General features: G+C 42.5%; 1 protein-coding gene across 1 annotated transcript in view; it reads left to right on the top strand.

The window, feature by feature from the left end:
* Nucleotides 1-16,906, top strand: part of CPVL (carboxypeptidase vitellogenic like) — a 114,035-nt gene that overhangs the window by 26,495 nt on the left and 70,634 nt on the right. The window contains exon 6 of the mRNA XM_030295166.1: nucleotides 5,359-5,425. Coding sequence (XP_030151026.1) covers nucleotides 5,359-5,425 — 67 coding nt within the window. The remainder of the gene's footprint in view (nucleotides 1-5,358; nucleotides 5,426-16,906) is intronic.

Genomic DNA, 16,906 nt, shown 5'->3' with positions numbered 1-16,906 from the left:
AAATATCCTTTAAGAGACAACAGAAACAGAGCAGAATATCCGACCAAAGATTATTTTCAAGCCTTTCAGCTAGGTGCCTGAGAGGATGTTGTGTGCTTTCTAACATTGTATTTGAACTTTGCATTTGCCCGGAAACAACATCTTCTTGCTCGTTTCTCTTTTTTCTAGGGACTCCTCTTTCTGTGGCCTTCAGATGCAATTTTCCCCTCTCTTGCTTCTCCTTCATGACCCCCAGGCTGAAAGTTTAGCTTGTTAGCTAGTCTCTGACTTTTTCCTTCATCTTCCACAACTATTCTTTTACTTAAAAAAAAGAAAAAAATGGAAAGAAGATGTAAAGTTGTAAGCCTGGTCAAACCCTGCACATAGAATTTCTTCTTTTTTCGTACTCATATTTGCTATGGCTATTTTTAGTACTTTTTTTTTTTTTTAAGTAAGTGACCATTCTTATTTGGTCACATTTTTCCAGTCTGTAAATTGTTACTAGAGGTCAAGTCCTGAATTCTTTCAGATCAGTAGGGTACCACCTTATGCCCTATAATCACTTACTCACAGAACCCTAGTGGCCAGAATGAGATAACCAACTCCCCTATTTCCTAATTGTACCACACACTCATTCTGCTGATTACTTGGTGAGCAAACCCAACCAATTGCTAAAGTGAAAGTAAATCTAATAACAAATCAGAGTTTTCTGATCTCTGACAAAAGTTTTCCATTTTATTCTTTCTCCCCAAGGCAGATGGCTAGGGAACGGAGGAAAGAGTAACTTCTGGCCTTTCTTCCTGAGACATTTCTTTCTGTCTTCTCTGCGGACCCAGAAAACAAATATGGCTGTTGTTTTCTACACTTTCTTTCTCTTTTTTTAATTTTTTATTAAAAAAAATTTTTTTTAACATTTTATTTATTTTTGAGACAGAGACAGTGCGAGCGGGGGAGGGGCAGAGAGGGAGTCACAGAATCTGAAGCAGGCTCCAGGCTCCAAGCTGTCAGCACAGAGCCCGATACGGGGCTCGAACTCATGAACCATGAAATCATGACCTGAGCCGAAGTCGGACGCTTACCTGACAGAGCCACTCAGGCGCCCCTGTTTTCTACACTTTCATTTGTCATTTGTCCCATTATTTAGTCGCTTCCATTCTGTGTCCAGGGGCATGGCTAGGACCCCACACTTCTGCTTCCAGGTACATTGGGTCCTGGGAGCAGATTAGCCAGATTTCCACAGGATTCCCCCTCCTCTGCCCCTAGCTCAGGCACCTCCTCTTTCCCTATAGACACATAATCATGATGGCTGTCCTTACAAGTTTACTCAAGTGCCATGAGCAGTGACTGTGTGCTCTCATTTTTCAGATAGAACACCTACTTCTCCCCTTATTCCTCCCTGCCCTCTCTGACCCTCTTTTGGTTTAAATCCAAACAAGCTCAGTTGTTTAACTAGCAAACACCCAGAGGGTGGAGGTTCTGTGGTGAAGAAATGCATCAATCCCCTCTAAGCCAGAGCATGCAACCCGCCATTCTTTTTCTGTCTCTTCTTCCCCTCCCCCAAAGATGGTTACAGCTTCCAGTTGACCCTCCGTGTGGATGTATACTGCTGACATGTGGTACATCTCCTCTTAGATGACATGTAAAGAGAACCTATTTCAAAGCATCCATTGTTTATAGCTGTTTTAGTTCTTTTTGCTTCAGGCTCTTAGAACTGGAAAATAGCTAATCAAGGGTAGTGCAGAAAACTGATTTCAGCTGTTTCCTTTATAGTTTACACTATTTGTTTCCCTTTGTGACTACATTCTTCTCTCCAGCTCTCCAGATGGGTGTTTGGAATAAGAAGGTCGCTTTGAAACCCATAAACGTAGGTTTAAAGAGTAGACCTTCTTTTTCTCCTTTTGAAAACCAACTTTTTTTTTTTTCCACTGAAAAACCCATTCCTTTTGACTATTAATAGTCCGTGCCTATAAGGAGTAGACTCCTAAAGAGGCATTTGACATTCACACTTAGGCTGCCCTTGTGTGTGTTTGTTTGGAAGCAAAGGCTTTTTGCTAACCAGACATTTAAATATTCGATTTTTTTTTTAATTTGGAACATGCTATTGAGCCACAATGCCCCTCTGATTTAGGTAAAATAAATAACTAAATATACTAAAGAATAACAAATTTATTAACTTTGATCTGGAGTGTATGGTCTGGTACCATTCCCCTTCTACCACTGTTTATCGATTGCCTGCTATGTGCCAGACATTGTCCCTGATGCTGGTAATAGAGTAGTCAACAAGCTCCCCTAGTCCTTGGTCTGGTGCTTACCCATCTTGAGCGTGCCTGAAGTTAGTTTCTTAGCAGCCAGATGGAAACGCTACTATCATTCTATTCCACCTGCCGCTTTGTATGGGAAATAATATCAATTGCTAAAACGTGTTTCATAACCATGTGACTATGAAACTGGTTTCACATATTAAATGAGAACACTGGACGGAGCAGATCATGGCCCGGCCATATTGGGGGTGGAATGAATGCAAAGGATGGCTGCCCGTGTGCCACTGCTGAACAAAACTGCCAAGCTTCTTGGCACTGTGCTTATTTCAGTCACACTGTTACTGACAAAAGCTCCCCCTTGTCTGGCCTTTGTTGGCATGGAACTTTTGCTTAGATTATTTTAACTTCTTTTTAACGTCTTGTGTTCATTATGCCTCTGACTCCATTAGACCTCTCCAAATTCTCTAGTGCATTATCATTTCCATCTACTTGCTGTGCCCTGAACCTACCAGCTTCCCTTTTTACAAAATGTATCTGAGGAATAATTTCTTCCTAGCCATTTTCCCCTGCGAGGTAGATTTCTTCTTCTTGTCCTTCAGTGTAACTTTCTACCACCAGATGGCCTTTGACTAAAATTCTAGCTGTTAGCAAAAGCCCCTGGCACAATGCTAGCAATGTTGCCAAATGGCATCGTCTGGCAGAGGCAAGCTTCCTGCGACAGCGAGCTCTTGTGACTGTGCGTGGACAGCAAGCTCGTGTGACTATGCACATACACGCATGCGTGCAAATGTGTGTCTATCATGTATTATATATTTTAGCAATTCTGCTTCTAAATTTGAAATTTTATGTAGGCGTGATTCTAGATTGTATTTTTGAGCAAACCCGCACCGTGGAATAAGAATTACATATAGTTGACTAAGACACAGTTAAACAAGCAAATGGCATATGTAAATCTAACTTTCTAAATTTACTTTTTTCTCCCTTCACTCCCATTTAAGAAAGATCTACCAGGGCGCCTGGGTGGCTCAGTCGGTTAAGCGTCTGACTTCAGCCCAGGTCGTGATCCCACGGTTCGTGGGTTCGAGCCCTGCGTTGGGCTCTGTGCTGACAGCTCAGAGCCTGGAGCCTACTTCAGATTTTGTGTCTTCTTCTCTCTCTGCCCCTCTCCTGCTCATGATCTGTCTGTCTCTCAAAAATAAATAAGCTTTAAAAAAAAAAAAGACCTACCAAAGGCTTGGATTAGCCAAATTTTTGTTCTGATCCTCTTGTGATATTAAAACTGTAACTTCCTCAAGTGGAGAACTTGGAAACTTCAGCTAGAGAATCCTGGCATTTTCAAGCTAGAAGTAACCTGGAAGGTTAGCTCCTTGAATTAAGATTGCCAGATGAAATACAGAATGCCTAGTTAAATTTTAATTTCAGATAAATAATGAATAATTTTTATAAATCTAAGTATGTCCTATGTAATATTTGGGTCATAGTTATGCTAACACATTATTTGTCGTTTATCTGAAATTCAAGTTTAATTGGACGTCTTGTATTTTTATTTGCTAAATCTGGCAACCCTAACAACTTTAACAGATTCTCCAAGGAAATAAACTTTAAGCCAAATCACGAGGCTTAATTGAGATTTACTATGTTAAACTGTCTATTGCCATTCCAACTAGCAGGAAGAGAGAAGAGAAATAGTTTTTAGCCTGAAGGTTGGCGAGGGAAGGGTAGAAAATAAACTCCTATTTTTATCTCTACGCTAAAGCCATCTTATTGCCAGAACAAACATGGAAGCTATATAGTGCAGCTTCCCAGATTTAGTTGCTACAAAGGCTTTACTTACTGTCAATAATAAATACAGAAATACACCAAAACTCTACAGTGGTCTTTCATGATGGATTTTTATGGCGCCTTTGCAAATTAAGTGCAGCCAGACCCAGGAGTGAGCAGTGATCATAATGACCCAGTTTTGCCTCTCTGTAACCCTTGAACTTTCTCCTCCTCCTGGTTTTGCAGGGCCTCCTTCCTTGCCTTTCATCTTCACTGGATGGTCCGTGGCTTTTAGTCCCTCAGCAGGAAGCTGGAACAAAGCTCTGCCTGACTTCTCAGACAATGCAATCTGGGTCAAAACACTGATAGAGCTTCTGAATTCCACAAGTTTTGTTTCCTTTTTGAAAGATTTGGTCAAGTAGAGAATCATTCAATAATCTACCCTTTTCTTGCTTATTATGAAACAATTTCTGGAGTCTGTTGAAATCTATTTCAGGAGAACTCATTGAAGTGGCTATTGGCATTCTTTAATAAGTGTGATTTTTTTGGAGCTTAGATGCCACTGTACTGTTAGTTCTATATCTGGCCATTTGGTGGTTTTCTTTTAAATTATGGTCATTTTACAGCCTTTTTGTTCTTTGGTTATTAAAATACTGAAATTTTGGGACCCCCCCCAATAGAAATGTTCAGGGTTCCTCACAGGAAGATGTTGGTAAGCAAGTAACATTCTCATTACTTCACCAGAAACCCAGGTTAATGGGGTCATAAGGCTTGCGGAACTACCTCTAAGAATTGCTGTAGGGGGGCCTGGGTGGTTCAGTCGGTTAAATGACCGACTTCAGCTCAGGTCACGATCTCACAGCTTGTGAGTTCAAACCCTGCAGACAGCTCAGAGCCGGGAGTCCGCTTCGGATTCTGTGTCTCCCTTTCTCTCAGCCCCTCCCCTGCTCATGCTCGGTCTCTCTCTGTCTCAAAAATAAATAAACATTAAAAAATTTTTTAAGGAATTGCTGTAATAATAGGTGAAAGCCTGTATCACTTTGCTCAAGGGTACCCTCAACAGCTAGAAGATCTAGGTTGGTAACCCAGAGATTTGGAAACCTGCCCAGAGTGTTGATGTCCCCTTGTCTCAACCTCTTAGTATCCTCAAGTAAGCCCACAATTATTTTCTAACCATCCACAGTGTGGAATGTTACATATGTGACATTTTGAAAATAACGCTTACAGGAGCTCACAACCTAATGGCCTCTTCCTTCAAATGTGAAACTTAGCGTCAAAAGGTTAGTTTTGGTAGCATAGCATTAAGCTTTTTTGATTCCATGTGATTTTTTTATTGTTGTTGTTCTTCTTTTCGCAGTGCACTAACTCAATTTTTCCTGTTGTTCCCTGAATATAAAAACAATGACTTTTATGCCACGGGGGAGGTAAGTTGAAGTCCTGTGTTCTTGTGTGCTTCCAATATCCTCGGGACTGAAGTATGGTGACTCATGCATTCAGTATGTACATACACGTACACAAATATTAATATATTAATTAAGTATATTATATTAAATAAATATATTAATTAATATATTAATTATTAATTATTAATTAAATATATTAATTAATATAGAATATATTAATATATTAACATTAATTCAGCCCGTATTCAGAATTCTCTATCCCCCAAATGTTCTCTAGAACCCTTTTTTTAAAAAATAAATACAGGGCTCAGTAAAGTTTTGTGTATCACGATGGTCTCAGTCCCCTGACATATTGTTGTGGTTGTCTCATGATGATGATTTTGAAGAGTGTAGGCCAGGTGCCCTGTGGCATGTCCCATTTCTGAATTTGGCTGATTCTTTCCTCAACGCGTAGATTCAGTGAAAACATTTCGGCAAGAACATGACATGGGTGATGTGTGTGCCTCCTATCTTACCACGTCAGGAGGCTCGTAATATCAGTTTGTCTCATTATTGGCGATGCTACACTTGGTCACTTGGCCCAGGTGGTCTCTCCCAGATCTCACCGTTGGAAAGGCACCTTTTTCTCTTGAAATTAATAAGTAGCATGAGACCCTGTGGAAATCTGTTCCCTCCAGATCTGTCACCCCGTAGTTTTCGCATTCATTGATGATTCCTGCCTGAATCCATCATTCCACTGGGGGGTTGTAAATGGTGATTTTTTTTGGGGGGGTCTATCTTCCTATAGATGTCATCTAGTAGTCTTCTACAGAGAAGATCTTCCCCTTTTCTTCTTTTCTCAACATCTGAGCACTAAGCGTGCCCATTGCTCGTGGGATGCCATTTCCTTCAGGCTTTCTTTGTAAGCAGAACCAGGGAACTGAATGACTTCATACTGACCCTTAATTCTAATTCAACATCATGAGGTTCTTTTTTCCTTTCCCCGTTCTGTGTTTGTATACCCCTTCTCCCACGTTGTGGACCGTGTTTCCCAGCAGCATCAGTGTATTTATTCCTTTGCTGGATCCTAACAATATGTGCAAAATGATCTTAGAAGGTGACATCAGTACCGCTACCAACAAAGAAACCTCCAAGTTACATTCAATATTTTTTGCTACAGTTACTTTTATCCTTAGACTATATTTCACTACAGGTTTAAAAGTACCATATTTCAAAGTTCTAATTTTTTCCCTAGGCTGATTATGTTACAAGTTTTTTAATTTTTTTTTTATGTTTGATTTTATATTTGAGAGAGACAGAGTGCAAGCAGGGGAGGGGCAGAGAGACGGAGACAGGATGTGAGGCAGGTTCCAAGCTCTGAGATGGCAGCACAGAGCCTGATGCAGGGCTCGAATTCACTAGAAGGGATATCATAGCCTGAGCCGAAGTCGGACGCTCAACCGACTAAGCTACCCAGGCCCCTCTATGTTACAATTAAAAAAAATTGTTTTTTACATTTATTCATTTTTGAGAGACAGAGAGAGACAGAGCACAAGCGGGGAAGGGGCAGAGAGAGAGGGAGACACAGAATGCGAAGCAGGCTCCAGGCTCTGAGCCGTCAGCATTGGGCCTGACGCAGATCTCGAACCCACAAACCATGAGATCATGACCTGAGCCGAAGTTGGATGCTCAACCGACTGAGCCACTGTATGCTACAATTTAACATACAGTTAAGTTCACTTGCCTAGGTTGGCTTCAGTTTTAGGGTTGCTTTTTTTTTTTTTTTCCATCCAGTTAAATTTAAGGTTATTTTAAACACATATAGCAGCCAATACTTTGAGAGCCCAGGAATCCCAAGGTGCTAGGAACACCACTGTGAACAAAACAGAACAATTTCCTGCCTTCATACATTGTAGAGGCGAAGACAGTGATAAGTGAAGAAATACATATGCGCTATGTGTCAGGCGGTGATGAGTGTCATGAAGAAAGATGAAGCAGGTGAGGGTTGCAGAGTGGTGCAGGTGCTATCCTGGATACTAGAAAGGCTCTCCGGTAAGGACACAACTGGGCAGAGTGCCGAGACTAGTAGATGCAGACTAGTAGATGAGACTAGTAGAGTGATAGCTGCGGTTATCTTAGAGAAGAACTTTCCTGGAAGGAGGGATAGCAAATGCCAAGACTCTGAGGTGGGGACAGGCTTGGTGTGCTCAAGGAATAGCACGGGGCCACTATAGAAGGAGCTGAGATGGGAGAGGCAGACAGATCACGTAGGCCCATGGAAGGTTTTGGACTTTATGCCAAGGGTGATGGGAAATCGTTGAGGGGTGCAGTGTTCGCTGAAAGAGTAGTTAGAATCAAATTCGATTCAATTCAGCACTCATATATCGAGTGACTACGGTGGCTGAGGCATTGGACACGTATTGGAAATTCAGCCATTAATAAGACATTGAGCCTACCCTTAATCTGAAAGCCTGGCAGTAGGTAAAATACTGAATGAAAAGGACGATTAGAGAAGTAGCTGGAAAGACAGCACAAGGAGAGTGCAAATAGCTTACTTCTCTCAGTATGGGATCCTCAGGAAAGGCCGGACAGAAGAGGTGACAATTAAACCGGATTTTGAAAGATACGTAGGGGTGGGTTAGTCAAGGATCTTTTGCTTATAAGTGACAGAAACCCTATTCAAAATGGCTTAAGTAAAACAGGGGATCATGGCTGTGTCTGGGTGCTCAAAACGTTGTCATCAGGAATTTCTCTCTTGATCTATTCACTTGACTTTGTACTGCACTAGTTTCATTCTAAGCTATGTTTTTTTCACTGGTAGCCTTGCACCTCTACCCCATCCTAATGTTCTCAGTATAACCTATCAGCTCAGCTTTTCTTCCCCAATAATTCCACTATATTCCTGAATCTCATGTGACCCATTTGGATCCCATGCCTGTTCTAGAACTACTAACTGGGGTCAAGGGGATGGACATACACGTTGGCCATAATGGTGCCTGAGGCCCACCCAGTGCCCTGGGAAGGGTGGGATCATAGTGAGGCCCTCTGCCTCTCAATCACAAGGCCTGAGAGTGGGAGATGGGTGGTGCACCAGGGAAGACCCCAGTGACGATACTAGAGGAAGGGCTGGAAGGATGCTGGATAAGCTCAAACCACAGAGGTCCACCGTAAGGGAGACAAGGTGAAAACAGTCTCAGTTTTTCCAAGGAAATGGCAAGTTAATGGAACCAGGAACTTCCTCATCTTCTGCCTGCGTTCTTCTCTATTTGGAAAGGTTATTCTAACTGTTTGGCTTACTCCACTTACATCTTTTTTAAGCCAGCTATCTGGTCACGATTATTTAGGATCTCTACCAGTAATTCCCTGCTGGTCCTTGACTTTTAATCCATTTCAGAGGCAAGTGGGGCAAAGGGGCAGGAAGTGATGCCTCTGTCATTTTGGAAGCCACCCTGAAAAATTCCCAGTCTCCACCTCCACCAGAGGAGCGATCTGCTTACTGTGTAATTCCTGCCTTGCAAATAATGTGGTGATGCTATTAACCATGAAGTTGGACTTTCAGCAAAGCTGCCCGATTCTGGATGAGAAATTTGTCTATTTCACATCTGCCCGGTGGTTTCATGCATGTAACTGAATGTGTGTAGGAAAGGACAGTTTTCTTTTTTACACTCTTGGCTGCCAGGATGAATACTTTTAAGGAAACCTGTGCCTTTTGAGTGATGAAGGAAGATGTGAACGAGGGCAGGCAGGAGCTGGGATGAGATGCAGTCACCAGACAGCAGCATTTTCATAGGGGCTACATGGGATATGTTAAATCCAGGGCCACATCTCTTTCTAGAGGGAAGAGCACTAAATAATAACACCTTGGTGGTTTGTTTTATTAGAATGCTGTGTTTTTCCAGTCTAGTTTGTTCCATCTGGTCTTCTGTTTTAAGGTTAGGAGGCAGAATGGAAAAGTAGTTCTGGGTTAATAATCAGGGGACCTGAGATTCATTGCTGGCTTTGCCTCTCTGGGTGATTCTAAGCGAGTTCTTTAACCTCTCCTGGCCTCTGCTTTTCATCTTACAGTCGGAGGGCTTGGCTTTTCAATTAGATCACTTTCAGGGATATTTTGCTTTACTAGATGTTCAACCGTAGTTACCTAGATGTACTCTTATAGCATCTGTATACAATTGCAATTTTAATGTAATACCCACCCTCCTTCTCTCCACCCCCCCCCCAAAAAAAAACCGTTGTGATAGATTTTTCAAGAAAGGGAAATCCTATCTGTTCAGAACTTTTAATTTCCTCACACTGTTCAGGAGGCTGAACAAACAATGCCACTAAAGTAGCGGGATCGTGATTGAAAAATAAATGAGTAAACTCAGAAATGCTTCTCTGGGGCTCCTGGGTGGCTCAGTTGGTTAAGCGTCTGACTCTTGGTTTTTGAGTCAGGTCATGATCTTATGGTTCGTGGGTTCGAGCCCCGTGTCGGGCTCCACCCTGACAGCACAGAGCCTGCTTGGGATTCTCTCTCTCTCTTTCTCTTTCTTCCCCTCCCCTACTCTCTCTTTCTCTCTCTCTTAAAATAGATAAACTTAAAAAAAAAAAAAAGAAAAGAAATGGTTTTCTCCTTTTCAGCGCAAATGTACTGGACCTAAATATCCTTTCCATTTGCGTACTATGAGTGAGGGGTATAGCCTGATCTCAAAAGGTCTGGAGCAGCTGTTCAGCACCCTGTATTTGGTGCAAGAGAGTCTGGAAGTAATAACAATACCTACTGCATAGGATTGTTTTGAGCATCTAATTAGACAATCCTCCTCAAATATTTAATGACGTGATGGCTGTGGTGAGTACCGAACACACGATGACTGTTATTACCGTTCATGGTGAAAAGCTGGATTAATACGTTATGGCTCCAAAGCATATGACCTAATGCATGTAGACAGGGCCTGAGATATTTTAAAAGTTCTGCTCACGTCTTTCTGGGAAGTGGCATTGTCTCTCCTGTTATTTTGAAATCATCTTCAAAAGAAATAGTTTGCTTTGTCTAAACAACGATGGTGGGGCTTAGAAGATGATATTTGAAAGTTTGGGGTAGTAGCAAAACGTGCCGGGACTGACCCAGGCCCCCTGCCACAGCCGTGTGGACCCTGGCGAGCCCACAACCAGGCATACTGTGGGATCTGAAGGCGGTACGATCCAGAAGGAAGAACCGCCTTGTCTCCTTCCCTCCTTCTCTCCATTTCGGCACAGAACACCAACTGGAATTAATTTTCTCTAAAGAGAGACAAATGTGTCTGTAAATCACCCTCCTCAAGGCATGAAAAAAATGTACTTCAAAAAGAGAAACAAGCTGCATTTAATTCACATAATTAACTTTCTTTATAAGGGTTATCCTTTCTGAGCCAGTAACTATTAGTGAGATTGCTCTTGGTCTTGAGGTACAGACTCACTTGAGAATCCTCTCAAGTGTACGTGGGCCCAGCTAGAAGTTAAAGCAAAACAGCCCTCACTGGAAGGCAGGAAGGTGGCGGCGGGAGGAAGGGGGACTGCCCATTGTTCTCTGAGCGTGTGGCTTTGCCTCCTCTCCCCGGAAAGATTCCGTGCCTATGGGTGGTTGTGGCAATGAATGGGGAGCGTGTCCAAAATGGCAGAATATGTGGTTACAACTGAGCATCTCTCCCTGATCGGGAGGAAGGGGCCAAGTTGCCTCAGAGGCAATTTTGCAACCATGGTTAATGTGAGGGCCAAATAAAGGCAAAGCTTTGAAGCTATTTAAAAATTAGTGAGCTTAATAGGATACTTTATCTTCATCTGCATGAGTGAAGTCCTGCTGGGATCATGGAGTCTGACAACATTTACTGGAATCATCATGGTCCACTGGGTTCGGGTTGCAGGCTCCCAGTAGGTGAGAGCCGTGTTTGTGTAATGTGTTTCCTGCACTACTAAGCAAAGTGTTTGTTGAATGTTACAGAGCAGCCTTGTGCAAGGTTGTTGCTGGACAAAATAAAAATATTGATGATATTTCTCACCAGTTTCTTTTCATCTCCCTTCCATCACCCCTGTCTCCCTGCTCTGTGTCCCAGGCCCTGAGAACCCTCCTTTCTACTCGTTTATTTTCCAGGTCCATCCGGTACCCTACCTCCCACCCCCAGCCTCCCTTTCTTTCCTTGGTTATATTGTGCTCAGGTCCTGTTTCTCCATCATGACTATTTTGTTCCTCTCCCCCTTTCTGACTTGCCATCAGTGCACTGTCCATTAGAAAGGATCTGATAAATTAAACTTACTCTCAACATGCTTGTATTTGAATAGAAGGCATAGTTGTAATCGGGAATTTTCCAGCACTGATATACTAGCAAGGAGCGGGAGAGAACTATTCTGCAGTCCCACACCAGTATCCTTTTAGCCTAGGCTTGAATCTGGCAGCTAGAAGGAGGCCTTCAAGAGTCTATAGTTCACTAGTTTTATTTGTAGCTCTTATTTGAGAAGACTGAGAGTGGATTGTAGGGCAGGCATGGGGCTAAGCACTGTTTTATGTATGTCATAGCAACCCTCTGAAGCTGGCACTATTCTTATCGTCCCCATCATACAGTTGAGATGACTGAGGCTTGGAGAGGCGAGGTAGGTCTTACCAAGGTCGCTCAGTGAGGATTGGGACTAAGCAGCTGGATTCCGGAGCCCAAAGACTGTAGACAAGAAACTGGCTAAAGATTGGAACCCTGCTTGTGTAGATGCTGTCCGGAGCCTCAAAACCTCCATCGCTAAGACCTGCCTCTTCCAGAAAGCAGGTGCACTGTGCTTAGAGGGGAGTCAACATCCCTTCCCTGTTTCGTGCAGAATCTCTAACGGTTATCAACCTTATACAAACATAAAAGAAGTTCCTTGTCCTTTTGCACGTTTCTGTCTTTCTGGCGAAGGCTGAGTTTTAATCGTAAAGACTTAGCTTTGATCATAAAGTTTTATGGAGTAAATGAAAGTTTCAAGTGATATAAAGGCTTGAAGTCCATGGAATGCAATTATTTATTAAAGCTTAGAACTTGCTGAATTTTATTAGATGACATCCAAGCCGCTTTAACTCTTTTTTTTTTTTTAATTTTTTTTTTCAACGTTTATTTATTTTTGGGACAGAGAGAGACAGAGCATGAACGGGGGAGGGGCAGAGAGAGAGGGAGACACAGAATCGGAAACAGGCTCCAGGCTCTGAGCCATCAGCCCAGAGCCTGACGCAGGGCTCGAACTCATGGACCGCGAGATCGTGACCTGGCTGAAGTCGGACGCTTAACCAACTGTGCCACCCAGGCGCCCCCAAGCCGCTTTAACTCTTGAGCTCATGTCATGTGACCTGCCAATATTTCTTTTAGAATTGAAAATGAATTTGTGACTTAGAACTGGAAGTTTGTACCTTTTGGCCTCCTTCCCCCAACTCCCCCTCCCCCAAATCCTTTGCTTCTAGTGACCACAAGTCTAGTCTCTTTTTCTTTGTTTTCTGTGTGTGTGTGTGTGTGTGTGTGTGTGTGTGTGTGTGTGTTTTAGATTCTACATGTAAGTGAGATCATACACTGTCTTCCTTGTCTGACTTATTTCACTTAGCATAATGCTTTCAAGTTCCATCCATGTTGTCATAAATAGTTGGCTTCCCCAGTTTTCATGGCTGGATAATATTCCATTGTATGTATGTCCCACAACTACTTTCTCCATTCATCCATCGATGGACACTTAGGTTGTTTCCATGTCTTGGCTGTTGTAGATAATGCTGCAGTGAACATGGGAGGGCACAGCTATCTTTTCAAATTAGTGTTTTGGTTTTCTTTGGATATATTTTCCAGAACTAGAATTGCTGAATCATATGGTAGTTCTTTTTTTCATTCTTTGAGGCACCTCTATACTGTTTTCCATACTGGCTGTGCTGGATTCTTTTTTTTTTTTTTTTTTTTAGAGAAGCATCCTTTGAATACAAAATAAGAATATATCATTTGGGAGGCCGCATAGTGTGTACCTTTGCATAAATACGTGACCAAGAGATACAGATCAAGATGTTTTTCTTATGTGTCTATTCCTAGAGATTCTACATTTCTTTTAAGCTCATTTTGCAGAACAATAGATGTTTAGATAAAGTCATACTTTTGTTGGGAGCCTTCTTTTATTCTTTTTGCCCTTTTTTTTTTAAATTTTTTTTTAACGTTTATTTATTTTTGAGACAGAGAGAGACAGAGCATGAACAGGGGAGGGGCAGAGAGAGAGGGAGACACAGAATCTGAAACAGGCTTCAGGCTCTGAGCTGTCAGCACAGAGGCCGACGCGGGGCTTGAACTCACGGACTGTGAGATGACCGAAGTCGGACACTTAACCGACAGAGCCACCCAGGCGCCCCTCTTTTTTTTAATTGTAGCAGTGTGGTCTGGAAATTAGATGACACATGGTCTAGAAATGTCTAAGAAGTTGTACAGATTACCACAATACCGAAGTTCCAGCTTTCCCCATTCATTAATTTTCTCAACTGGCCATTTTAAGGACACACGTCTTCTCTCAGAGAAAATAATGGTCCCCAGTGAAATAAGAGTCTACCCTGAGGCCAGATGAAGTCAAGGTCCCTCTCACTCAGTCCTGTCTTCTGGGCTGCTGTATCATCTGTTACTCCATTACACTTGGGCTCTTCCCCCGTTTTTGAGGTTTTTCAATGTGTGTATAAAGCTCTCTTCAAGGCATATCCCCTTATTCTCTTTGATCGCCTCCAAAAGTGGGGGTGGTTCCACCAACAGTCTGTGGTTGGTGATATGCTAGAGGATACAGCACTGCTATGACTCCTTCCAGAAGGGTAGCCTGCCCTGTGTCCTTCTGGGGACACGAAGGAGTTATGACCAGCCCATAGGTGAGTTCTTCAAAGAGATGTTCATTCCAGGTGGAGTGGCTGGGGGAGCGGGGACAGAGCAGAGCAGGGGGTGCTCAACATACCAGTCCTGAGGCTGACAACTCCGCCTTTTCCACTTCCAGGCAGGGCTTAGGAACTAGGACCCGTGGACAGTGATGCTTTGTGTCCAGGCTTCAGTGTGTCTCATTTCCAAGGCCATTGCTCATTATCCTGGGTGAAGGTTCCACATGTTTTACCATAAAACGTATACCTAGAAGCAAGGCAGAGAATGAGTATAGCTGCACCTATTTTTTTTTTTTTTACCTAAACTTTAGTAAGAAATGCAGACGAGAAACGCAGAGCAGCTTAAACAATAGTAACTGCTAACATATGTGAAATTTCTGCAAGAGGACATTGTTTCCATTATAGTATTATTCTCTGACACGATTTTTTTTCTTCTAGGGGAGCTGATTTTAGATATGAAATCTTTTTTCCTCCTTTAAAAGTAACCGGGTGGCAGGGGTACAGGAAGCCCGCTGTGAATGTTGCGGGAACATGTAAGAAGGGAGGGCTGCGACGGAATACGCAATTACAAGTTTCTTTAAGTCCCTAGTTCATTGTGCTTTTACACATCTGGATAATTAACCAAGCATTACATTCTCTCTAGACTATTTTTACAAGTACAATATGCTCCCAACGTGATTTCCATTAGGCTGTTCCAAACATCCTTTAAGAACTCAGAAAGATTGCAGACTGAGATTGAAAACCACTGTTCAGCTGTGATGTTGAGACCTTTTCCTCTCGTGGGGGGAAATACAAGACTGAGAGCTGAATTCCGAGATCCTTCCGATGTAAGAGGAAAACTGGAGGCTTATTGCTTTTTTAAGCCCCAGGAATACAAGCATATACAAACACACCTTAATATCTCTGGTCCTCCTTGTCAGAGCCGACCTCAAAATATGGTCACCATGGGAAAACGTGAGCCACACAACAACGGTGCTGGAAACTGCAGCTTGAAGCTTCTTTAAATATTAGGAAGGAATAATAAGGGCGGACTAAAATCCTGACGTGTCGATGGCTAACCTAATTTGAGTGATTGTGTTAGAAAAATACCTTTGTTGGGCGCCTGGGTGGCGCAGTCGGTTAAGCGTCCGACTTCAGCCAGGTCACGATCTCGCGGTCCGTGAGTTCGAGCCCCGCGTCGGGCTCTGGGCTGACGGCTCAGAGCCTGGAGCCTGTTTCTGATTCTGTGTCTCCCTCTCTCTCTGCCCCTCCCCCGTTCATGCTCTGTCTCTCTCTGTCCCAAAAATAAATAAAAAACGTTGAAAAAAAAAATTAAAAAAAAAAAATAAAAAAAAGAAAAATACCTTTGTCTGGCTGAGGTCCTCATTCGAGGGTCACTGCTGAATTCTGAAACAATATATGTTCAGATAGTTAGTGGCCACGCTTTTCCTCTTTTCTTCTTTTATAATCGCTTTGATGCTGTTTCGAGCTTTTATGAGGCCAGGGTCTGATCTGCTGGTAGAAGGTTAGTGCTAATTCACAGGCTTTAGGAGCTTCGCCGGCCAGCTGCTGCCCACATTGATGAACACCAGCAAGAGATCGGAGAAACCACAGGGCTGATAGTGTGCTGGTTGTTGTTCCCATCGTCGTTATAGGCAGGACTCAGAACAAAAGAAACAAGAGTTCATAAAATTACAGGATTGTGACTGGAAGTCCTAAGGGCCATAGAGTTCATTTCTAATAGGTGAACAAACCTAAAGTCTCTCCCCAAAATATATGTCTCTATTCTATTTAAAATACATCCAGAAAAGAGAAAGCTGGGTAAATAAAACATTTGATTTATTGTCTGGTTGTCTTTGAAAGTGCTGTGGTGGTCAGAGATCGTTAAATTGAGAAATAAATGACTTGGGAAGAATAAACTAACCCGATCTTGCAAATAAATAAATAAATAAATGTCTCCACAAGGAGAGTGAAAATAATTGAAATTTCATTATAATGTTTCAGTGTCTGTTTTCCATAAAATAATCCCATAATTGTCTACTGTGTGACAGCCTGAGCCACTCAACCAATGGAATGATTAATGAAAACAGCAGTGAAGGATTTGTCACACTGACACAGGGCACGGAAGTGTGTGATAGTCATTAGAAAGCAAAAATGAGATAAACATCATCGTTAGGAGAGCAGATGTGGACTGAACAGTGAGGAATCTGTTTTGGACATGGTTGTAGAACTACCCGTGTTTTCTTTGAATGGCCAACTTAGCAAGCTTGTAGGGCATAAACCCAGGGCTGAGCCCCAGCTTGGGAGACTCATAGACTCATAGTCTATTCCAGGACCCTTGACTGAAATGTGATTTGATACGAGATGGGAGATGTGGAGGCAACCAAGCCTAGATGAAATCCCAGCCAGGCACGTGATTGAAATGCATAGACCCTTGCTTTCATCGTTTTAAAACATAGGAAGATAATGTTAACTGTCAGGTGGCTCAAATTAAAGTGGGGGAGGTAGCCTGTTCATAGTAGATCATAGTAGATGCTCAGAAATTGAGTGGATGTTCCTTCTTAATTTCCTGCCTGGATATATCCCAGATACACATGATGGTCAAGGGGGGGGGTGGAGGGGGAGGAAAGGTGCCATAAAAATGTGGCTGTTTTCGCCTAAATTTGTCATCACCTTCAACAGAGCAATTTAAA

Source organism: Lynx canadensis, chromosome A2, assembly GCF_007474595.2.
Source record: "Lynx canadensis isolate LIC74 chromosome A2, mLynCan4.pri.v2, whole genome shotgun sequence".
In the NCBI taxonomy this organism is placed as follows: Eukaryota; Metazoa; Chordata; class Mammalia; order Carnivora; family Felidae; genus Lynx; species Lynx canadensis.
This window is presented reverse-complemented; position numbering and strand designations above follow the sequence as displayed.